At 39.0% G+C, this 24,947-nt stretch overlaps 1 protein-coding gene across 1 annotated transcript in view; it reads left to right on the top strand.

The window, feature by feature from the left end:
- The first annotated feature begins 752 nt into the window (after window positions 1-752).
- Window positions 753-24,947, top strand: part of LOC119724638 (regulating synaptic membrane exocytosis protein 2-like) — a 75,865-nt gene continuing 51,670 nt past the window's right edge. The window contains exons 1-3 of the mRNA XM_038195776.1: window positions 753-1,253; window positions 21,006-21,216; window positions 22,225-22,260. Of these exons, the coding sequence (XP_038051704.1) occupies window positions 1,048-1,253; window positions 21,006-21,216; window positions 22,225-22,260 (453 nt within the window). The 5' untranslated portion in view covers window positions 753-1,047. The remainder of the gene's footprint in view (window positions 1,254-21,005; window positions 21,217-22,224; window positions 22,261-24,947) is intronic.

Here is a 24,947-nt window from a genome sequence, read left to right on the forward strand (position 1 = left end):
AATAATATTGATGTTTATTACGATTATCGAAAAACTAGAGGGCATTTGTATAAAAGAATCACCTACTTTTTTTTGAGGAGTTTGAAAAATCCAGGCGATTGAATGAAATAAGAGCAATATGGAATGTATGAATTAGCATGCAAACGTGATTACATAACTTTTTAACAGGGCGCCCTCTACAATAGTGAGGGGTTACCGGTTACCCCCCTAAAAAATAAACGCACCCGAACTTAGTTTTTTCTTTTCCAAAAACGGGGATTTTTTTTTAGCATCGTTGCCATCAGCTGCTGTTCGGGATTCAATTGACAAGCAACTGTCTCTGTCTTGATTAAAAGAATCAGAAGATTCGTTTAATTAAGAAGATGCTACTGTATGCGTGGAATATAACATTTAATAAAACCTTGTTGTTTCTAGTTCTACTTTCTTGTCGTAGCATAAATACCAATATCGTTATTTTATTTTACTCAGAATTTTTCGTTGCATGTTTTAGGGGCACATCAATAGAACCCATTTTTATTAGAATAACAAGTCCCTGATATTGAGATTTAAAAAAAAAATAGAATATTTTACGTAATTATAAATCGTTTGCCGAAATTATGCGCGCCAACTCCTAATGCAGACCTGTCATAAATAATTAACAACATGCAAATTACAGTTGCTCACATGTTATTTCGCAGGTGCAAAGAAGATGCGCGCCCCGTACGTGTACTGTGTATGTACACGTACATGTACATGTACATGTGCATGCGTCTACATAATACACGGCGTATGCGCTGTGCGTAGTTGACTGTAGTGCAGTGTGCATGCATGCGGCCCAAAATTAGTGGGCTCCAAAACCTCGAGAAAAAAAAACGATGTATTTCCCCAAAATTTCACCGCAGGCCAGCCCAACTAACGTCAGAATGGACTGAAACGGAATGTTATAAACTACACAACGGAAGGGACTCGTTCCGCAAGGAACCCGACATTTTCCAATTTTGGGGAATATTTCTAAGCCGTTGACGAGGTCGTGAGAGGACGGAGTAAGTGCGGTGGGTGAAAAATATAATGATGGCGACTCCACAGAAGAAGAGCATGCAAACGCTCGGTGGTAAACCGGGCGGTGCGGCCCAGGCCCCGCCGGCTGCCAAGCCCGCTAGCCCGGCCCTGCCTGAACTGGACCTATCACATCTGTCGGAGGAAGAAAGGCGGCAAATTCAGGCGGTGCTGGACAGGCAAAAGCAGGAAGAGGAAAAAGAGGCCAAACTCATAAGGTGTGTATTTTAATTTAAGTCGTATTTTATTTATTTTTTCACCCATTGTTTTAATTATTAATTGAGGAATTTTTTGAATGGATTTTTTTTGTCGAGGTCAAGCTTTGTATTGATTGACATCAATTTCTGTTTAAAAAAGCAACAAATGAACAAGTTTACATGTAGGTCTAATACCAAGTTCAATTATTAGTAATTAATAGAAAATCTCTTAACATTTGATAATTTTTTTTTGATATTTTTGATACATTTTAAAAGAAAAAGATAAAAACAAAGGGCAATAAAAATATAAATAGGACAGGGCTAGCAGTTGTATCAATTTCACAGATGTCGTAACTTTTTGCAATAATAAATCGACTGTTCGTCCTTGCCCATTTTATTCATGGTTTGTCAATATGAATGAAATCAATATTTTTTATTGACCTAATTTTTTTATTGACATACATTTATGTTCATAATTTAGTTGGACACGTCAGTGATAAAATGCAACTTTCCTCACAGAACTGTGACTATCATTGGATTCATTTTAATTAAAGTTTACATTTTTTTCTGTGTCATTGCTGAATTTGAATACTAAAATACCTTTTCTGAATAAAGTTTGATTTTTTTTATCGTAATCCTTCCAGGACGTTCTGGGATATATCAATGTTTCATATAATATACCAAAAATTTAAAGCATAAATTTCATTTGTCATAGAACTCTACATTATTTATTTATCATATTATCAAAAACCTTTAGATTTTATTTTTTCTTTTATAATTCATCATATGTGATGCAATCAAGCTAAATGAGTTGTTTGTGGACCCTAGTCAATTTTTTTTTACAAATTTGAAAAGAGCACATTCTTAGCATTACTGCTGTGAAAACCGCATGCTGATACCATCTTTAGTTCAAAAATTATGGAAGTCGGAACACCAAGAGATGTGATAAAGTGATGTGATGAAGTGGCCCTATTTTGGCCTGAATCTCCAAATGAAAGTTCCCGACAAATGACTCACTTAGCTTGATCGCATCACATATGTATTATTTAACCAACTAGCTTTACCCATTTATCAAGAAACTGTTCTCACTGGGGGTCCTCTGTTCCAGTTACATTAGGGAACATTTTCAAGAAATCTACCTACAATTTTTTTGTGTGTGTGTACCATGCATAAAAATGACCACTTTCTTCTCCACACAGAAGTGGTGCGGTACACTATAGTTATAGACCTTCGAATGTTGATAGCCGATAACAGAACTATAACAAAGATATTTGTTGAACTTTAGTAATAACACAAGGTGATCAGAGGATAATCTTTAGTCCATGATAACAATATGTACACTCAAGGGACCTTTTTATCACTTAGATTATTTTTCAGGGTAACTTCAATTTCAGCATGTCAGTCAAGCAGTGGCTAGTACTTTGTTACTGCGCTATTTCAATTTGAGTTTGTTTCCCATTTTCCATGTACTTTTGCTTGACTAGCTTTATAAATTGTTGGGTGTGGACATGCATATCAGCGTGTATACTTCTGTTTCCAATAAATCTAATTGACCATTACATCTGTAAAATGTGCATGTACCAGCAGAAATAATAGAACACTACAAGTAGTTGGCCAGATGCTTGGGTTAATAGCCCTCAAAATTTACATCACAAAAATAGACACAACCACAATTGACAAGATGGTGCCTGTACATTGCATGCAACATGCAGTTGTTTTGTTTTCCAACAATTCACTGCATAAAATTGCATACACTTATAGGACTAGACATTGTACAACCTGGCAATTTTGCCCCTACTGAACTTTTTGTTTCACAGCTATTTTTATTTCTCTAGAACTTTAACAAGTCCTAGGCAAGTCTAGTAAAGTTGGTCCCAATTTGGCCTGAGGGGTGTAGGTACAATGTAGTCATCCAAGTCAAAGTTTTGGGCCAAGAACCACCCTGCCTGTTACTCCCTGTACTGCCCCAAATCACCCTGCCTGTTACTCCCTGTACTGCCCTAAACCACCCTGCCTGTTACTCCCTTTACAGCCCTAAACCACCCTGCCTGTTACTCCCTGTACTGCCCCAAACCACCCTGCCTGTTACTCCCTGTACTGTCCCAAACCACCCTGCCTGTTACTTCAGGTACCGCCCCAAACCACCCTGCCTGTTACTTCAGGTACCGCCCCAAACCACCCTGCCTGTTACTCCTTGTACTGCCCCGAAACCGTCCTGCCTGTTACTCCCTGTACTGGCCCAAACCACCCTGCCTGTTAGTCCCTGTACTGCCCCAAACCACCCTGCCTGTTACTCCCTGTACTGCCCCAAACTGCCCTGCCTGTTACTCCCTGTACTGCCCCAAACCACCCTGCCTGTTACTCCCTGTACTGCCCCAAACCACCCTGCTTGTTACTCCCTGTACCACCCTACCCAAAACACTGTATGGTTTGATGGATTCGACAGGGAATTTAAACAATAAAATACAATCGTAGCTGATGGGTTTATGTTAATTTTGGGGGAGGCAATTTTTTTATGCACTTTAAATTATCTATTTCAGTAAAGCAACTCATTTGCAATTCATCCGCATGGTTGCTATAAAAATAGACCCACAGTTATTATTATGCGCAAACACCTGAATCAAATGCATTTGATTACAGTTAAAGTATATGCAGTTAGTGCCCAATATTGTAATATTTCTAAGATTAGCCTTCTTTGGATAAATTTTCCAAATATTTTTGGAACTGTTCAAAATGGAAGTTCATGTAAGCAAGTACTTTAAACACATTGAAAATCCATTTCAACACAAATCATTGGCTCACACATAAAGCCTCATGCTATTTAAACTGTCACAGACAATCAAAACTTCCTCTGCTGATATTTTTAACACAGGCTAGTCAGCAGCAGTCAGATCATATGTCAAGCAAGCACTGTGACTAGTCAAACTCCGTCAATAGACCATGAACAGACAAAGCAGGCAAGTTGCGGGCACAGCTGGCTTATCAATTACCCACAGTCAAAGCAAAGCTGTATAAAGCTACACAAACAGTCACAGCCAGTCAATCCTGCTTTAGGTAGGCCGGGAATTCTTAACTGTTGAAAACAGGCACTTGATTGATTTTGATTTTTGACTGAAAGGACAACTTGGCACAGAATCCGGGAAACATGAAGGAAGGTTAAACATGTTGCAAGCACCCATGAAATTTGCAGCCATTTATTTTCTTTATTGACCCTGAACACATCAAAAAGGTAGGCCTACAGTGCCAATTAATTTCATTGTTTCTGTATTTCAAATTCTTACTTCAACTCTATACTATTTAAGAATAAAGAAAGGCCAAAAAAAATTGAAATTGTTACCGTGTCACCCTCGAAAAGGGCAAAGGGCCCCCACGCCAAGTCATAAGTCTAATCGAATTGTCTAATACCGCATGTGTGCTTGATAAGGCCTGGCGACATTGGAGTGAGGTACGGTCTCCATCGTGCCAACGAGCGAGCGAGCCTCCTTTTCTGCTCATTTGCATATATGGACGTCTGGAGCATCATTTGCATACGGACGTCGTCGTACTTGAGTGCCTAGTGTGTGTGGATGTGTGTGTGTGTGGTCGCTATGCTGAATCATGCCTGAGATGATCAGACAAGCGGCCAAGCTGAAAGTAAATGATGTTTTATAGCATAGCAGGAGCAATATCGTTCAGCTAGGCAGAAACTTTTTTTGGCATATTTTTTGGCACATTATGTGTACATGTAGATCAAGGAAACAGATATTGTGGCGTAGTCCTTTTTCCAGTGGAGTTGTTTCAAAATTTGATGCCGTGTGGAGACCCGGGTATAATACGGAACAGAAGATTGTAAAGGTCTCCACAAGAAAATTTCTAAAGGTGAATACATGTAGGTCTCCACAAGGATTTCACGAAATACAGTAGATAAGGATTTTACTCAAAATCTAGGAATTTGTAAGGTATACTTATCTGTTTCAAATTAAAGTGTTATATGTAAGGGATATTTGGTCAGAATTTCAACCCTGGAAAATTTTTTTTCTAGTTAAAAGAGGAGATTTTGAAAATAGCTTTCGACCCTCTCGCGATTTTGTACACGAGAACAAAACGATGTCTCCACAAGGATACAAATTTGAGTGTGGGTGTTCCCCAATGTGTAGTTTTAATGTCGTTTATGCAATTTATATTTTCTACTTATCTATTTGATAAATTCAGTTAAAATATATTGCTATTTTTTTTGCCTTGGCATGGTGCAACCTTATTTCAGTATTAGCATGTTTGAGAAAATTCAAATAGACTTAGCCTGCATACTGGTTTAGAGCATCCATTGGATCTGGTAACAATGTGTTGGATATGGTTTGAATTCAGATGCGGTAATGAATGAGCTATCAATTCTTGGAAATACGTATAATGTTTTTTTCTTACAACATTAAACACAGACAATGAATTCATTTGATTACTTTTTACATGTACTTGAGTACATGCACTTCCTTGGCAAACCATTGTTGGAAATTGATACAAAAATTCCACTTTTCTTGAAAATGACAGCACACCAGGTGCCATGATTTCACAGGATGCTTGAGACTGTTACTCACTTACAGTCAAGTAAGGTATTTCATAATAATTTCTGTAGGTTTTTTATGATTGCAAATGTTGTACCTTTAGGAAACATATTCCAAGTGGCAGAAGCTGGTGTAGGCATTGTACACTGTTTTGTAATATTTTCTTTTCTTTTAGCATTACAATGTAACAAATTGCAACTTGAAGTTGTTACAAATGTATTAATTCCTGACTTCTGTGTTACACCAGGTATTGTTACAATATGTATACCTGTGGTGTACATAATGCCTGTGTGTCATGTGTGTAGGCCCTCTGAAAAATGTTCACAATTTAAGCATCACAATTTCACTGTTTTAGTTTCACTATTTAAAAGAGAAAGGACAGTTAAAGGTCATATACAACATTTACGAACATCAAAATAACAAAAGTACCAAATTACTATGAAATAGGCCTACCTTGCTTGACTGTAAGTGAATACAGGCATGCAACTTTTCCTCAGATGTGGTTTGGAGTTGACTCATTTTTTTTTAATTCTCAGTGACATGTACATGCCTGTGAATAGGCCTAATAGTCTCAAGCATCCTGTGAAATCATGGCACCTGGTGTGCTGTCATTTTCAAGGAAAGTGGAATTTTTTGTATCAATTTCCATGTTGGTCACCATCCAAATACTGCCCCCAATTTTCCAAATTTAGTATGCCTAGTCCACATTTTGTTTGCAATCGGTAACACATCTGTGAACAGGTGTAAGCCAGCTAGTCTATTTCCCTGATCTGACAATTCCTTGTCATCTATATAAATTGCTCCGTTTCTTTGAAGTAGGGTTAGGGAACCAGACTACAAGAACATTATTTTTTTCTTGTTTTTTTTTCAGCATCTTTGAACACAAAACTTTAAACAGGTCAGTGCAAGTGCAACAATATTTGCTATGAAATACTAGCCCCAAAATCCATCCATTTCTGAAAATTACAGCAAAAGCAAATTTTGTCATTACACTGTATCCTGTCCTTCTAACTCCAAGTTTTGAACATTTGTCTTTTATTTAGGACTTAACCCTTTTACATGGTGGCCCCCCAAAAAAGTTCACACTTTTTCATATGCAGATTTCTCAAAATTGGGGAGACGTATTGAAATTGTTTATGAGAACACATTCATGAGAAAATACAGTCATCATTATTGTAGTTCTTTGTACACTCTTTTTCTTTTGACCATATCTCATAGACTTGCGTGTGGACAAACTAGTTTTTGACCATTTTTTTTCTGTAAATGGCTGCTATTTCTTAATGTAGGCTTTATTGTCAACGCCGTTTTTCCCATATACCACCAAGATCTTGTAGTTTAGGAATATCCTGAAAATATTTTCAACATGTCTGCCCAATTATGAGAAATCTGCATCTGTAAAAAGTGTGTACTTTTAAACATGTTAAACATGCTTCACAGGAGTTGAAAACGTTGACATTTTGTTGATTACTAGAATATCTTAGTGGAAAACAGTGATGGATTGATCGCATGCAGTATGGTGCAACTAATATAAATATAAAAAAAAATTGGAGTTAAAAAAACTCATTGTGTGATCCTTTGTATTCAGAATTCCAGTGCGTCGCTGTTTAACCTCGATAAATATTAACCAATCCATGTGCTTCACAGCATTTTGGTAATCCATCCCCCTACCCGTATCAATGGCGCGTATCATAATTTCACCCGATCTTTATGTCTCAAATCTCCCCTCATTCTTGACATGAATACAATATAAAGAGCGTTCCTATTGGTTGCCACTGGACACCCAAGCCTTTTGTATTACGCCAGACCGCGCCGTGGGACGCGACCTTTTTTTTTCTCTCTCCGCGTGTAAGCCATCCCCGCACGACGTATATGGTGATCGCATGTTCTTTTTCAGCATTATCCTGCATTCGTATACATTTATCTGTCAATCCCATGTGTGTATAAACGTGAAACACCCACTCAAAGAAAAACCCCGATCGCCCATAATGCTCTCCCCCCCCCCCCCCCACACCGTCTCCCCCACTCTCTCTCGCCGCTAAATGCCAGAGGTCCTTGACAGGTGGTTCTGGTTGTCATGGCAACAGTCATCCATGTTTTGTTAGAAAAAAAAATACGGGATGTGTTGATGCATCCGTAATGACGGCCACAATGTTTCATGTGTCTGCGACAATAGAACCGACGCCGTATACGCACAATATGATAATGACGTCGGGGGGGGGGGGGGGAGGTCTCGCAATTCTTAATTCACCCTGGCGCGGCAGAGTGTTGGAGTAAATTGTCACCAAGTGAGAATGGTACATGCCTTGGTAATGCAATACAATTAAGTATTTTTTTTTTATAAAAACGATATAACAAATATCAAAATGTTTGGGTGTAGGCCTGTTCCCGGAAAAAGGCACTGGGCGTTATACGCTACGTGTCGTATACACGTATATTGTACGTCACGGTATACATGTTCATGGGTTGCACACATGTACCGTACTCACGCTCAGTCGCCTAATGAGTTTTTCACCGTGCGCCTTAAAAAAAGTCTAATGAGATTTGGATTTTGAGTGATGTCGCAGACGACCGCTACGGCTGTACGGCCCCGTGAAAGAAAAAAATAAATAATGATTACGTTACATGTATAGGCCCTGACCCATGCATTGTGAATTTGATTGTGTGGATAAAACAACATGACTGCAGAAAACTCAATAAAACAAAAAAAATGACATCATTTTCTAGGTTTGGATATTCTGCTGTTTCATTTTTTTTTTTTCTTTTTAGATTGGTAAAATATCTTTCTTGATCATTAACCCTAACCGCCCTGAATCCTTCAAGATCCTCTTTGCCAAAGTGGAGGAATTTGAAGGATTGAGGTTACATGGCAAAAGTGCGTTACTGATTTTGTAGGATGCACCTTGCATGCCTTGTGTTGTTTTTGCTCAGCCATGCATAAATATAGGCCTGGATTATGCTTGAAATCCTCCATCAGTCCATACCGCTCCAGGATGTCACTGGCCAAGCCTCAACATATTGACAGTCACTGCCGCAGGATTTTGCAGGATTCAGGCAGTGGTCACCCCTCCATGGACCATATTCAAGAAATAATGGAGGAATTTGCAGGATTGAGGCTATGCTAATTTTCCATGAGGCCAATTGGAGGATTTTGCAGGATTGAGTCTACATCCTAGCAAAAAGGTCAAGGGAGTTAGGGCTAAAAAGAGAACAGTCTCCTTGAAAAGTACCTTGAATACAGAGACTCAAAAAAGGATTGGAAAAAGTCCAAATACAACAGGCACTTTTGAATTTAAAAGAGAGAATTTAAAATTTGAAACTCAAGTTTTAGGTTTTCCATTGTTTTCTTCACACATGGTACATTTGTATGCTGTAGATGTACACGTACATGTACATGTGTATAATTCATTCAAAATTTGTTCATATTGAGTTACAAGTACACGTAAATCTTTGATTGTTTTATCAAAAACTTTGCGTGCAAAATTATATGTACACTCTACATATTGGGTATTATTGTACATTTAAAGTTGGTGTATACGTGCTTTTTGGGTGTGGCACCTTGAAAAGAAAAATGCATACTGGATTGATAATTTTCTAGCATTACCTTAGTTAAGAGCTTTCTAATGAGACATTGCACGAAAAACTTGGCCCATGACAAGTAATAAATTAATTTCAACTTTTTAATTAAGAGCGGGATGCTCCCAATTCGTTCTGAATAGTGCGCAATTTCTGAACTGGAGCGCGCCATTTAAAACCACTTTTTAAAACTGTATTAAAGGCCTGCAAAAACAAACAAGCAAATTTATTTGTTACGGGACATTATATTCCTTTAAATTTTGTTCGCAAAAGAAAATCGCAATTTTGAAAAAGCATGTATATACCAACTTTAATTTTGTATTCTTCTGTAATAGTTTTTAACATGCAGTGAAATAATTTCTTACAAAATTATGAATACACAAATTTGGAATGATGAGTCCACATATCATACAAGTATAGCACATGTGTTTGTCAATATCTGGATTTGTCTGTATATGTTATATACCAACTTTAATTTTGTTTTCTTCCGTAATAGTCTTTAACATGCAGTGAAATAATTTCGTACAAAATTATGAATACACAAATTCGGAATGAGTCTACAAACCATACAAGTATAGCACTGTGTTTGTCAATATCTGGATTTGTCCGTAACATAAGGTATCCCGTACCATACGGTATATGTCACGGACAGTGGTTTGACGTGGGTGTGGGAATTAGAAATGTCAAGCGGACACGAACACGTTCGTTCATAAAATGTACCGATCATCCTTACGGTTCGGCGGCTCTCCGGAAGACGGAACACGGTCTCGCGTTGTAGGTCAGCAACGCAGACTGCTAGTCTTGCCGTTACATTGTACATCTACCTGTGACCTTTTGTTTGGCAGTTAGGGAATCTAAAAAAAAAAATGTAAAAAAAAAAATCAAATTCGTGTGGGCATTTCCAGCATTTTGAAAAGCAGTGTAATGTCGAGGACGGATCCGATTAACCACGATATCTAGTTAATGATTCAGAGAAATGATCCAAAACTCCTAGTCTGTAATCTCCTTGACCGTCACTAGATGATGGATGTATAAGATTTAGGCATGCAACTTTTCCTCGGATCTGCTGATTCCCTTGTTTTTTACTTCTCATGAATGCCAGTTACAAATTGCAAAACAATGTGCAAAGTCTGGTGTGGTTTGGAGTTTCCTCGTTTTTTTTCTAAATTCCCAGTTGCATGCCTGAAGATTTGGAAAATACATTTTCAGGTTTATTCACTGAAGTCTTCAAAGCTCTGTTGCGGACATTACATAACGCTGAAATTACCCGTATTCTGTGCCACTTGTTCAAATTTGAGGACATTGCGTGATCGATTTGATGACTAGACAATTGGATTTAAGGCTTTTAAAATGATTCTTTTCAATGCATCTTTCAAAAGTTTTGATTTTTTTTTCAAAATTGAGGAAGGTAGATCCCAGACATTACTCTACAAGTAATGATCCTTATGAACTTAACTGGAACAGGGTTTGAACCTGCAACCTTCAGATTGCCGTTCCGATGTTCTACCATCTAAGCTGTACAGCCCTATGTACGTTGGCGGTTCCCCATTTTGCTAATGTCTTTATTCAAGGGGCGCTAGTCAGAAGCCATGAACCCGTATATGCCATGTAGCCAGGGATCAGGCCCAAAGTCACGATGCTGGCAACATAAGCAGTGCTGCAAACCCAGCAAATAACAAACAGGGATCACTCAGCAAGGATACAGCCGAGATTTAGAGTTAAATTAGGTCACACCGCCTAAACAGTGACCCGGAATACAGCTGTTTTTCATACCGGTCACGGCCGGCTTGGTTTCACGCAGAACGTGTTGAAGGTCTCTTTGTGAGGATGAGCTAAACTGACATGTGATCGTTCACAATCTGTTCATTTTTGGATACTCGATACTGCTCCCCATACATATACTTCTGCCAATAATTGGGTTAATTTCTAGTGAATGTGGGTTCATTCAAGCATACTTTATCATGGTTATTAAGAATGACAGTTTTGGGACAAACTGTGAGTCATGAGTTGCGAAACTTGTTAAGTTCCGACAGCTAATTATTTTTTCTCTGGAATCGAATCTGGTTCGTAAAGATAGAAGGCATTGACTTTGGTAGGCTGTGAACAACTCTAGTAACACCGCTCAAAATCCAACAAAGAATGTTCAAAACCTAACCTGTTGAAGTTTCAGCTCAGTGGATAATACACTTTGGGAGAAAACACTGAAAAACAATACACTAGTGTACAACCTTTTGATCACGAAACGTGATTTTGTCAATAACTCTCTCTATTTCCAAAAATCGGTCCATTGACTGCTTGTTGGGAATCACCTACATTTCTTGATTTCTTCTACAGCTTGTCTAAAAAAAAATGGTACAATCGAAAACAATTTTTTTTTCAATATTAAATCTCAACATAAGTAAGTCGTTTTGAGCATCACATTAATGAAAAAAGACCAGGCTTTCCAATACTTTTTGTTTCATCTCATTTGCTATTGTCAATCCAGAGATAACTCCAGTTTACTGCGGAACACAAAAATCGAGTTTGTTTCTTTTGCCAAGTTGCAATCTTTTGTGAGCTTCAAGACAGCATGGCACAGTACTCGAAACAACTCTGCCCATGCATAAAAGTGGCACAAAATCGATTTTGGTGTATCGCACTAAATTGATTATATCTCTGAAGTGACAAAAGCAAATAAGATCAAACAAACACTATTGGAAAGCCCAGTCTTTGTTCTTTAATATTATGCCAAGTAAGAATGACTTATTTTGAAATTTCATATTTAACCAATTTTTTTTCTGATTGTACCATTTTTTTTTAGACAGGCTGTAAATGATAGCAAGCCAGATGGAGTAATTTCACGGGGTTGTTTAGTACCAGTTTGATCTTTAATCCAAGTATCTTTTTGATGAATAATATTTTGTTAGGTTACTTTTGAGATAAATGCTAAAGATCCTATGTGCCTTCAAGGATTCATTACCAATGTGACTTATTTCCCAGACAAAATGCAAAAGCATCCTTGGAAATGACGTCATCGGATAATCCTTTTGTGGCAGATAATTGCTGTGACAAGGTATTTCAAAGAAAACTTAGAATGTCTGACTACATGAAAAGGTCACACTGCAATATTAATGCCAATCATAAAACAGTAGGCTAGAAGTAACATTGTTCGTGACGTACATGTACATGTACATGTACATTGTATAGTGTTTTTGTATTAAAGAGGTTGTGGAATGCTCAAAGACATTTCCGTCATTTTTCGGGTATATGTAGCCTAAGGTGTGATGAAATAAAAACGACTATTGTGTCTGTCATGAAATGAGTACAAAAGGTACTTTTGAGAGCTGTTTTTCAGGTCCTGTTTCGACCCGAACATGCAATTTGTGTAAAAGTCGTCGTTTGGGGCAGCAAACAAAACATAGTAAATCGTGACGTAATAAACAGGACTCCCGATGCAGCGTAGTAAAAACGAGTCCTGTTTATTACGTCACGATTTACTATGTTTTGTTTGCTGCCCCCAACGACGACTTTTACACAAATTGCACGTTCGGGTCGAAACAGGACCTGAAAAACAGCTCTCAAAAGTACCTTTTGTACTCATTTCATGACAGACACAATGGTCGTTTTTATTTCATCACATCTTAGGCTACATATACCCGAAAAATGACGGAAATGTCTTCGAGCATTCGACAACCTCTTTAAAAGAAGATGTACATACATGCTTGTACATGTACATACATGTACATTGTATGTCATATACATGTACATGTCATGTACATGTGTACTTTTATTTCACAATCATACTTTACTACGGTCATGTTACTCCATTATGAGACCTACATGTAGTATGATTACAAATGCAAAATTTTGGTATGCGCTAAAATTTTAATGGGTCCACTCCATTGCAAGCTATGAATACCAATAAGTGTACTATAGTACAGTACATGTACATACTTGTACTATAGATATGTATACAGGGTGAGTAAAAACAAATACGGAACCCAAACCCAAATAAATATCATTTCATATTAAATTAAAGGTAAATGTAGCACCAAAAATTATTATGACTGGTAAGCCAATTTAATAAACTATTTTTAGATGAGAAAATTTCTTCAATTGCTCAATCCGTTCAAATTATATCATCATTTAAACGAAATGACACTTAAATTTGTTTCGTCCAAACAGTGTGGCCTTTTTATATGCATGAAGTATATATCTCTTTGGGTTTGGGTTCTGTACATGTATAGGCCTACTTGATTTTTTTTTAAAGTTAATCAAAACTTTTATCCTCTATATATGTACAAATGTACGTATTTGTATATTATTACATGTATCGAATACTTTAGATCACATTTGTTTGTGTTTGTTGAAAAATTGGCGCTGAACAGAATTTGTACATTAACATTTAGCCTGAGCGCATATTTGATGTTAACTTTGCCCCTATATAAATTGCCCTTTACCTATTTACATAATATTTATTAGATACATGTAAGCAGTGGAATAATTATGCACTACAACATTTGCATATTACACGATATCAAATGTGTGTTATTTGTATTTATGCATGATATCTTTATACACACTGTACATGTAGTATGCTTACATGTATTGTACATGTGCATTGCATACAGGTGTTCATTTACATGTACATGTATTCCACAAAAACTGATCTTACATTGTACATGTGTGCAAATAGCATTGATGAAAACAGATAATTTTTAAATTTCAGTTAAATGATCATCCCTTCAAATTACACCAAAAATGTCACAACATGTTTATATTTTACATCCAATTAAAACCCAAAAAAATTCTCATAAATTTACAGTCACGCATGCACTCTACCATTTTGATGTCTGCTTTCCCCATCTCCCTTCTGACGACATCAGTATTTTTTTTAATTTTTTTTTTAATGTCAACCGAACCGAGGTGTGTGTGTATTCAGGACCGTTCCATTTCAAAACCACAGGGGACACAGTGAAGATAGCCATTCTATATTTAGCCTCCCGTCACGGCAAATTTGCATAATTACCATTGATCGTGCATGTACACGTACGCCGCACGCCACATGCAGCATTTGGCATTTGGCAATCATATTTTTTACTGCGGTCGCTTGAGAGTATGACATTTGCAAAATATTTCTCCCGTTATTTCGCTCACCCCTTCCCCACCCTCTTAGATGTTTAGCTCTCCCACTTTAGTATGTGATTAATGTGCAACCTCGCCGCCATCTAATATGCGGGGCAGCGGAGCGCGCATTATGACGACTCATCATTTATTGATCGCGCTGGCTCGGCTCTTCGCTGCCGCATAGATTTAGCATGCTCTCGTGTGTGTACACGTAACGTACAGTGTACGTTGGCATGCCGAGCCAGTACAGTCTGGGTTCTGCCACAGGTACCAGCACTTGTGCTGGGAGTCTGTTGCCAGACCGTATTAAAGGGACTTCCTCTTTTGTGGTTTAAAGGGACTCCCCTATGATTAGTGGACGCATACGTGCATCTTATTTACTTTTGCAGATCCAAATTTGGCAAAAATGGCTGTTGATCATCAGCAATATCTGTTTGCGTTCCAAATCATTTAATTATGATTATAGGCCTTAACCCTCTTCTGTATATATAATTTTACTAAAACCTAAAGTAGAACTAACCACACAAACAATGACAAAGCCATTTAACATTTAAATTTAAAGGGAATATACAACATTTGCTTTTGCTGTAATTTTTTAGAAATGGATGGATTTGGGGGGTTAAAATTTTATAGGAAATATTATTCCCCCGACTTGTTTGAAGTTTTGTGTTCGTAGATGCTGGAAAAACCGTGGAAAACAATCATGTTCCTGTAGTCTGGTTCCCTTACCCTTCTTAAGATAAAACGGAACAATTGATAGACTTTGTGGAATTGTAAGGTCAGGGAACCAGTCCAGCTGGCTTGCACCCGTTCACGGAAGTGTAACCAATTGCAAACAAAACATGGACTGAATTAAATTGGTAAATTGGGGCAGTAGTTGAAAAAAAGTCAGGTTTTTCCAACGCTGGTCGGCCGACCAGCATTGGAAATTGATACAAAAATACCACTTTTCTTGAAAATGTCAGCACACCAGGTGCCATGATTTTACAGGATGTTTTAGTCTGTCATTCACTAACAGTCCAGCAAGGTATTTCATAATGATTGGGAGTTTTGTTTTTTGATGTTTGCAAATGTACATGTAGTATATTCCCTTTAGTCAACACAAACCTTTTAAAATATATGAGAAAAAAAATCTACCCCTGTTCTTTTAACAAATTGAAAAAAAAATGTTTGTTTGGTCTCATTTGCATATAAATTGAAATTACATTATTCATGTGTCTGTCATGTGTCCCTCCGTTTTTTTTAATGTAAAGTAATATGCAGCCATCCGTCAAGTGGCCAATACTTGGCATGCTTGGAAGGGATTTAATTTGTTTCTGTGTTTTATGTGATCTGGACGAATCTCCGACGGAGTGATGAATTGCAGAAAATAATCCTCGTCGTGACATCGGGGTTGATTGTAAAAGTACAGTTTGCATGATTCACTTATGTTGGGGGCGGAAATTTATGGTTGACGGAGAAATGTTGTATAAAAGTTAATACATGTTCCCAATGATTCATGACTACACTTGTGTGCATGGCAAGTACATAGTAGTAAAGTCTGTCCCGAGCCAATGTGGCTCATCAGGCCAGCGTTTATCTCCGGTTTCAGTAGCATGAAACGACTGAGAATATTTCTACTCCCCCTGGATGGGATGCTAGTCCATCGCAGGTTACTCCCCAGCTAATGCCGGTACCCATTTATACTCCTGGGTGGAGAGGGACAAGTGGGGTGAAGTGCCTTGCCCAAGGACACAATATATGATTCGAACCCCGGACCCTCTGATCATGAGTCACGAACCCTAACCATTAGACCACATACTCCCCTTCATGGCAAGTATATAGATGGCACTTTTTGACCTCTTTTGAGAACCCAGTAAACAGGACACGACTATAGTATGTTTGTTTGTTTGTTTACTCGTCAGTTGGCCGGGATATAGCCCGCGAAAGTCTTTCGAGCTTACTTCCAGTAGGGTCCCTTGGTAGAAGATGTGGAAGGAAATAGTTTTAGTGGTGGGAGGAAAACCCAGAATGATATATGCTTATACTATAGGGAAAGCCCACGGAATCAGGCAGGGACTGAAAACCCAATCCACATGTTGGCCCAGGTAGGATTCGAACTGGGGTCACAGCGGTGGAAGGCGAGGAAAGTGCCGCTACACCAATCTGTTCCCACATGTGCACAAAGCCGTATAGCGTCTTCGCGTGAGCGTCGGGTGTCGTTGGCAATGCGTTGGAATGTCTCTCCCAGTGGTCTCCCCCAACTCTCCCTTTCTTACCGTTGAGGGGGTACTTGTGCATGGAGCCCAAAGGCCCGTTCAGACCTGGGGCCAATTTCACGGTGCTGCTAAGCACAAACATTTGATTAGCGCAAAAAAAGTCTGGCTTAAAAAAGCAGGTTACCAGCCAAAACTCCATGTGATGTATATTGCTCGTGATTAGTATTCAGCTGTTGTTTGCTGTAGCATGAAAATCACATGGGGTTTTGGCTGGTAAACTGCTTTTATAAGCCAGGTTTTTTTTGTGCTAAGCAATTTTTTTTTTACTTAGCAGCGCCGTTGGGCCCAGAACTGAACGTAGAGGAAAAATTGAACTTATGCAAATTTCGCTGTGAAAAAGTTGAAATTTGTTTCTCTTTGACAAAGTTGCCGTGTGTACACTACTACCTATACATATTTTGTAAAGACTGCCCTTTTCCATTCAAATGCCCTTTCTTCACCAGCGCTTAACCCCCCCATTTTTTTTTAAAGAGTGCCCTTTTTTTTAACAAGTGCCCTTTTTTCCGGAACAAGTGCCCTTTTTAAGAAGAAGTCGTGCCCTTTTTTTGTGTGCAATCGGCCGTTACGGGTGCCTGTGTTTGAATTTCACGCATGTATCGCTCTGAAAAGCACATATATTGTCCATTAGTGTGCATAATCGTCGGCTTTGAGCAGCAATTTTTACGCCCCCCCAATAAAAATTACCTTGCTACGCCGCTGCTATACCATGATGTCACAAATTCACTTAAAATTGTATTCATTTTGGTGCTGATATGAACCTGCCATTTTCTAACAAAAATACAAACTTTTTTTAACGAGAATTCATCATTATTAAAATACATTGTACGTGTATGAGAACATTAAATAGTAACATCTGTAGACAATAGACATGCTTTCATGACATGTGCACATATGACCCGTACTTTTACCACGAATGCAGACATGTCATAAATTAAAAGGAAAAAAAATTATTTGACAAGACTTCATATTTTATACAGAAATGTAGTTTGTTAAATATTAACATCTGCAGACATTCCTACATTGCCCCGTACTTTTCCACACCTGCATATATTGAATACCAGTAAACAAACAAAACTGTATATGTATGTGTAAATAAAGTAAATATCGGTGATTGGCCAAAAAAAGAAAATGATATGGATTGCGTCGCATTGCACATATAGACACATACAGTTCTGAACATTGCTCATCATTGTGGTAAATACAGCGGTTTGGATGAATACGGTCGTTTTGTTTTCCGATGCTTTCGACCATTTTTAAAGAACTGGATTACTTCGAATCTAGCAAAGCTGAAGCAGTCGCAGGAATTTTGTTCTTCTTTTGACAACATGTCATGCTTCAACGTACGTTGTACATCATAGCGCAGTGTCGAAAGCTCAGCAACATTGGAGACGTGACAACATTCGTGTCATGAATGTACATGTACATGTTCCATATGTGCACATAAGCAAAAGCTTGACAGGTGAGCATGGTGAGGTACGGTCAGACGTTAGTTTTGCATGGATCCTGTCCTTAATTTTCCTCCTTCAAATTTCATCATAGGGGTTTTGGAGGATTTGTGTATATATGAGCATGTACATGTATGTATGAATACTACGTCTTTTGGGCTTGATACCCCTTAAAATGTACAATATTATTAACCCTAACTTCCAAAATCCTCCAAAATCCTCTTAAGTAAATGGAGGATTTTGCAGGATTGAGGTTATATCGCGGAAGTGTGTGGCTGATTTGGAAGACGCACTGTGTCAAGGTCTTAGGCTGGATGTTTTTATGCTCGGCCGTGATACATTTAGGCCTAGATTGTACTTGAAATCCTCCGCACTGCTCCAGGATGTCACTGGCTCTACCTCAACATATTGACAGTGATTGCTGGAGGATTCTGCAGGATTGAGGCAGTGGTCACCCCTCCAAGGACCACATTCAAGAAATAACAGAGGATTTGGAGGATTGAGGCTGCATGCAATTTTGACATGGAGGCAGTTGGAGGATTTTGCAGGATTGAGGTTACATCCTAGCAAAAATGCCAGGGAGTTTGGGTATTTATTTCTGGTAATGAAACCAAGGATTTTTCAAGGGCACTATATAGCTCACAAGCATGAAGAAACGTGTAGAGAGGAGACAATGAGAAGAAATTCTAGTTTTAGAGGAGGGAAGAAAACCCCAGAAGAATATTCTGGGAAAACCCACGGAATCAGGTAGGGAAAACCCAATTCACATGTGGACCAGGACAGGAATCGAACCCTGACCGTAGAGGTGGAAGGCGAGGACAAGAACCACTGCACCAACCTGACTCCCCACTTTGCTGCGTTGGTTGAGTACACAGCACAGAATTTTTAAAATGAGAATTTTTCCTAACAAAAAGGCCTTGAAAGGTATTAACATTAATTTTACCCTCTTAAATGTTTGTGGAATACTATCACTACAGACATTGCTTTTTTGTATAAATTAAATACCTTGTTTCTCTTTCAGTATTCTAAAGTAATTTTTTCCAGGACTATTTTGAGAGATCACTTTATTTGCTAATAAATAAATTGTAGAAAGTAAATATTAACAGAATTTGTTTTCATTTTTCTCCCACTGATTGCTAAACATTCTGTCGAAATTAACGTAAAATATTAAAATTCAACTGTTTGGAAATTATGCAGTAGGCCTATACATTCATTGTGATATCTTGCATGTTCACAGTTCACGCTTCCCTTGTATTGTGCAGTGTGCACATGTGTACATGCACAAGTACAACAAAAACCCTCCCTGGACCAGAAGAATGAGCTAGCAGAGAATGGCCAGAGAAAAAAAATCAATCAATTATGCAAATGAGACACAGAGCACCCCAATGTGTCAGACTAGCTGCTGGCCATAATGGGACATGTGTGTGTGTTAGGGGAGATCCCTTAAGCTATAATGCACTGCACGATTTAGTACAATATAGGCCCCCCTCAGATCACCATACTCACCAGTCTTTGCCTATTGATTTTCTTTTCCTTTTTTTGTCTTGTGGATCCTGGGAGGGCTTGCCCTTATTGTACTCAGGAGCACAAGTGTTGGGCACGTTCTTATCTCTATACTGATCCCCAAAAAAATGCATACGCATGTGCCTACGATGGGTTGGGTATTTTTTTTCTTTTTCTGTCATTATTTTTTCGATGTTTTGAATACATTGCTGCTTTAAAAATTGAAGCCAAGAAAGAAAATACATTTTAAATAAAAAGTAAATAAAAGTAAAAATTAAAGTAGCTAAAGTATTCTGATGGGATAAAAAATTGAACACTGAAACGTTGTGAATGTTTAAAGTAAAACTGTGTTGTCAGTAGTTTGTTTTTTCGTTGTTAGTATGGTTATGGTGTTTGATTGATATGCAACAGTACATGGATTCGAACCTTGAAGAGGAAAATGCATGGTGTTTGTGTCCTTGGGCAAGACACTTTACTCCAATCAGTATAAATAGGAATACTGTATGAAGGTAGAGATCAGATAGTGCTGATCTCAAGCTGCTGCTAAACACAGGTCTCATGTCCTAGAGAGCAGGGGTAACAGAAGGATTGCAGTGTTTTTGTTCTTAGGCAAGACACTTTATTACAATTTCCTCTCTCCACCAATGAGTACAAACAGGCACACATCAGGGTAGAGACCAGATTGCACTGATCTTGAGCTGTTGCAGAGTGCAGAAACTGGTCTCATGGCCTGTGGAATGGACGTAACGGAAGGGGACCACTGTGCTTGTGTTCTTGGGCGAGACGCTTTACTACAATGTTCTCTCTCTCAAAACAGGCACCATGACCCAATGCACGAGGGTAGAGATCAGATTGCACTGATCTTGAGCTGCTGCTGGAACTGGTCTCATGGCCTGTCTGACAGAGGTATTGAAGGGGATCACTGTGCTTGTGTTCTTGGGCAAGACGCTTTACTACAATATTCTCTCTCTCCCTGCCCAGGAGTACAGACAGGCATCCATGACACAGTGTATGAGGGTAGAGATCAGATTGCACTGATCTTGAGCTGCTGCTGGAACTGGTCTCATGGCCTGTCTGACAGAGATATTGAAGGGGATGACTGTGCTTGTGTTCTTGGGCAAGACGCTTTACTGCAATATTCTCTCTCTCTCTCTCTCTGCCCAGGAGTACAGACAGGCATCCATGACACAATGCATGAGGGTAGAGACCAGAATGCGCTGATCTTCAGCTGCTGCAGAAAACTAGTCTCATGGTCTGATGAACAGGACCATTGTGAGGCCCTTCAAGCATCATACAATGTACCTGTACATGTAACATCATTCTTTTATTTTTTTTCTTCCAACTTCTCAGAGCCTTGAAGGACGACCTTGACCGAGTCCAGCAGACCACCCAGGCCGTGGCCACAGAGACCAAAGCCAAGGGTACCCCAGCCCAGAATGGCGCCGTCTGCCAGATCTGCCACAAGACCAAATTTGCCGACGGCGTGGGCCACTCCTGCAGCTACTGTAACCTCAAGTCCTGCGCGCGCTGCGGCGGCCGGGTCACGCTACGCTCCAACAAGGTGAGGCTAAGTTTCTTCGTGCCCCGAATCCCATCCTGCCTTGGGAACATTGGCGCAGCAGACCAAGAAAATTCCAACGCTGGCGCTTTGTTCAACCTGATGCGCAAGCGTGAGGTATGCTTGGAAGTTCCCAAGACAAGATTTGTCGATAGAACCCTTTACTACATGGGTGTCTTGACCCACATTCATCTTGGGTCGACTTGCGGAAGTTCCCAAGACTAGATTTGTCGATAGAACCCTTTACTACATGTACATGAATATCTTGACCCACATTCATCTTGGGTCGACTTGCGGAAGTTCCCAAGACAAGATTTGTCGATAGAACCCTTTACTACGTGGGTGTCTTGACCCACGTTCATCTTGGGTCGACTTGGGGAAGTTCCCAAGACTAGATTTGTCGATAGAACCCTTTACTACGTGGGTGTCTTGACCCACGTTCATCTTGGGTCGGCTTGGGGAAGTTCCCAAGACGAGATTTGTTTATAGAACCATTTACTACATGGGTGTCTTGACTCACGTTCCCAAGACCAGGGATCGGACCCGCCCCATGTAGGGACTAGTATACCAAGACTAAAGGCACGGATCACAGAAGTCTTTTTTTTTAAATTAATGTCTACACCCCAAAAGATATCGCTTTCTCCCATTATAATGCTTGCAGAATGTAAACATTGACAAATTTGGACATACTGCAAACGTTTGAGTGAGCCATAAACCTTTTCACGAGGAAGCCATTTTGATCATGTTCCCTGAATTTTATTTACACATTATACGCGCTTTTGTCGCGCGATAATGGGCACCGAAGATGTACAATAACAACCATTATTATTATCATTGTTGATCAATGACGTTATTTCATTATCATTAGAGCATAGAGTAATGTTTGCGAAGCACAAACCGACCCACATAACGAGAGCGAACTGAGTAAATTCTGTTTCCTTGTTACCATGGTAATTGGATGTGCGTCATTACTGTCATATTCATGAATACTTTTCTCCTTTGATGTTCAAGCCGCCCGAAAAAACACCATCTTCGGTCCGACCAAAGGTACAACCAAACCCAAAATCCTGCGAATTTCTCTTAATCCGTTTGTTGATTTTTATTTGTTGATTTTAACCCCTCAATCTTGTGTATTCTGCGTTTGAATATTAACCCCGACTTTTGTAGTTTCTTTTTCCTTTTTAATTGATGTATTCTTTGTTTCCTTTGTTTGAATTTTTAATTTGTATTCACTTTGAAAAGTGTGTTATATTAGTCACTTCTCTTTCCCTTGGTGCACGCAAACGCCCTCTATTGACAACTTTACACCATGCCCCATGCCTTTAAACTGCACACATGCGAAGAACTATAATGTATATTTAATTGTTTGTAAAGACTCAAGTTTTGCACACATTTTATTTGGCCTTTTCCGTTTTCTTTTTAATGTTCTTATTGTAACGTCATTCACTGATTCCAGTGTTTCAGAAAGATTAGTCCTTTCTGTGTTTCCAACACTCTTTTGAACCCCAGCGTGTACCAGTCTATGCAAATGTATGTTTCTACTTATCCCAAATCTGTAGTTTTTTTATCGTACATGTAGTAACGTTATGAAAAGTTGTGGATCAGCACCAGTGCTAAAAGATGGGTACCAGTGTAGACAGGTACCAGTCAGAATAAATTTCCTCTTATTTGGTAGGAACGTAGAGGTTTTATGTAAAATAATCATCCATGTAAATTGTTGACTGGTTAAGACGTCAAGATTGCCTCGAATTGCCTTCGGTTGACGTCTAAACACGCTAATCCCTCATGCCTTTTGTACACGCACACAAAGTCTGTGAAGTCTGTGGAGGCAGACCGTGTGTTGATCTTGAATTGGCCGTTGTGCACGGCCTATTGTTGTAACATTAACGCTCCTACACCCCAGACTTTTGAAACATATGAGGTTTCGGCAAGAGATATCGTACAAATACTGTTGAAATGACTCTTGCGAATCAGTGTTTGTGGCGTTTGGCTGTAAATCAGAAGTTGGCTGGAAAATTTTGCCTTTTGTGAAAATCGAAATTTTCGGCAAAAATAATCCCGGCACAAAGTGGTTCAACAGTCATTTTGTCATTCAATCGGTCAATCAGTCGGTCGGTCAGTCATTAAGCAAACCGACGTTTCAGTTTGTAGTGTTTTAGTTTTTCAGCGAGAATTTATAAATTTGACAGGTGACATTCAAAATGCTCCAAGTCTATCTTCATGAAACTTTACATTAAAAGCCAACTTTCACTACATAAAAACAATTTGAACCAAATTTCACTGTGTGAAACACGGCTGGATTCTTGAATAATTTAAAATTGGTTGTTAAGATGCACTAAATGTATCGTGATCACCTATAATGAACCAACTAAACTCATGTATCATGCATATGTAATGCTTAAATAAATTGATAAAAACGAAAGTCATTTGAAAATAATCTTGTGTACATGTACGTGAACCTGCATTTGGAAAATTAATGATTAATTCTGTTCAAGCAATGCACGGTCTCAAAGTTCACTTCAATGCGACAGTGTGACATTTCCATTTTCAGACCGACACGGCAAATATGTAAATGTCAAGCTCCGAACCGGGAAACGGAGAATCTATTTTAAACAAAATTGGGAAACTCGTTAGAACACGGAGACAATTGAATAATCACATCGTGGCCAGGAAAACTAAATAATCAGAGTTCAATTTCCCCGGCGCTGACATTTACTCTTTTTTTTCCTCCGGTAAACACAAAAAAAATTATGAAAATGTAACTCCTTCACCCAACTGGGCTAAGGTATAATAGAGAAAGACTTAAAAAGGAAAGTGTCACTCTATGGTATTCTGGAGGAAGATTAAAATGCCGTGACCCCGTGGCATTTCGTCGGCAAGGGCTATCGCGGACGGACGACGGCTCGGTCCAAAGAGGCGACACGGGGATCTTGTTTCCGGTGGGGGGTTGATAAGGGAGAGAGGAACGAGGCATGACCAATCGGGGAGCGTAGCCCGACCCCCAAATTGAGGTGTCTTTATATTGGGGTTGGATCCATAAGTGTGCACGTTTTACTCTGATGATGTCATCAGGTATCAAATTAGAATGTACTAGCAATTTTTAATTAGAAAATTGACCAACTTCTTTCATTCATAACTCTCAAACAAGAGAATCAATGATGTTTGTATTTTGTAGTCAGATAGATCATCAATTGATAAATTCCTGTTAAAGTACCCTCAAGCATGTCAAGGAGACATTTTTTTGGTCATAAGTTATACCTTAAGAAGACATCGGACATTTCAATGTCTCCCAAATGTCACATCTCCCACCTAGAGTCACAGTTTTATTTTTTTATTATTTGCTATTTTATTTCTGGTAATGAAACCAAGGATTCCTCAAAAGCACCCTAGGCACTGTAGCTCACAAGCCTGAAGAGGTAGAGCGAAGACAATGAGAAGGAATTACAGTTTTAGAGGTGGGAGGAAAATCCCAGAGGAATATTCTGGGGAAAACCCACGGAATCAGGTAGGAACTCAAAACCGAATCCACATGTTTGCCCAGGCGGGATTTGAACCCAGATCACAGCTGTGGAAGGCGAGCAAAGTACCCCTATACCATCGCAAATAGGCTAGATCGATTGTTTTTTGGTCCAAAACATACATATACCAAAATTCGTGGGGGTAGGATAAGGGGAAATTGGAGTAAGGGGTCAACAGAGTTGAAAACAAATTGTGCAAAACCCTATGGGAATGTC

This window comes from Patiria miniata, unplaced genomic scaffold, assembly GCF_015706575.1.
Source record: "Patiria miniata isolate m_02_andy unplaced genomic scaffold, ASM1570657v1 HiC_scaffold_18, whole genome shotgun sequence".
NCBI lineage: Eukaryota > Metazoa > Echinodermata > Asteroidea > Valvatida > Asterinidae > Patiria > Patiria miniata.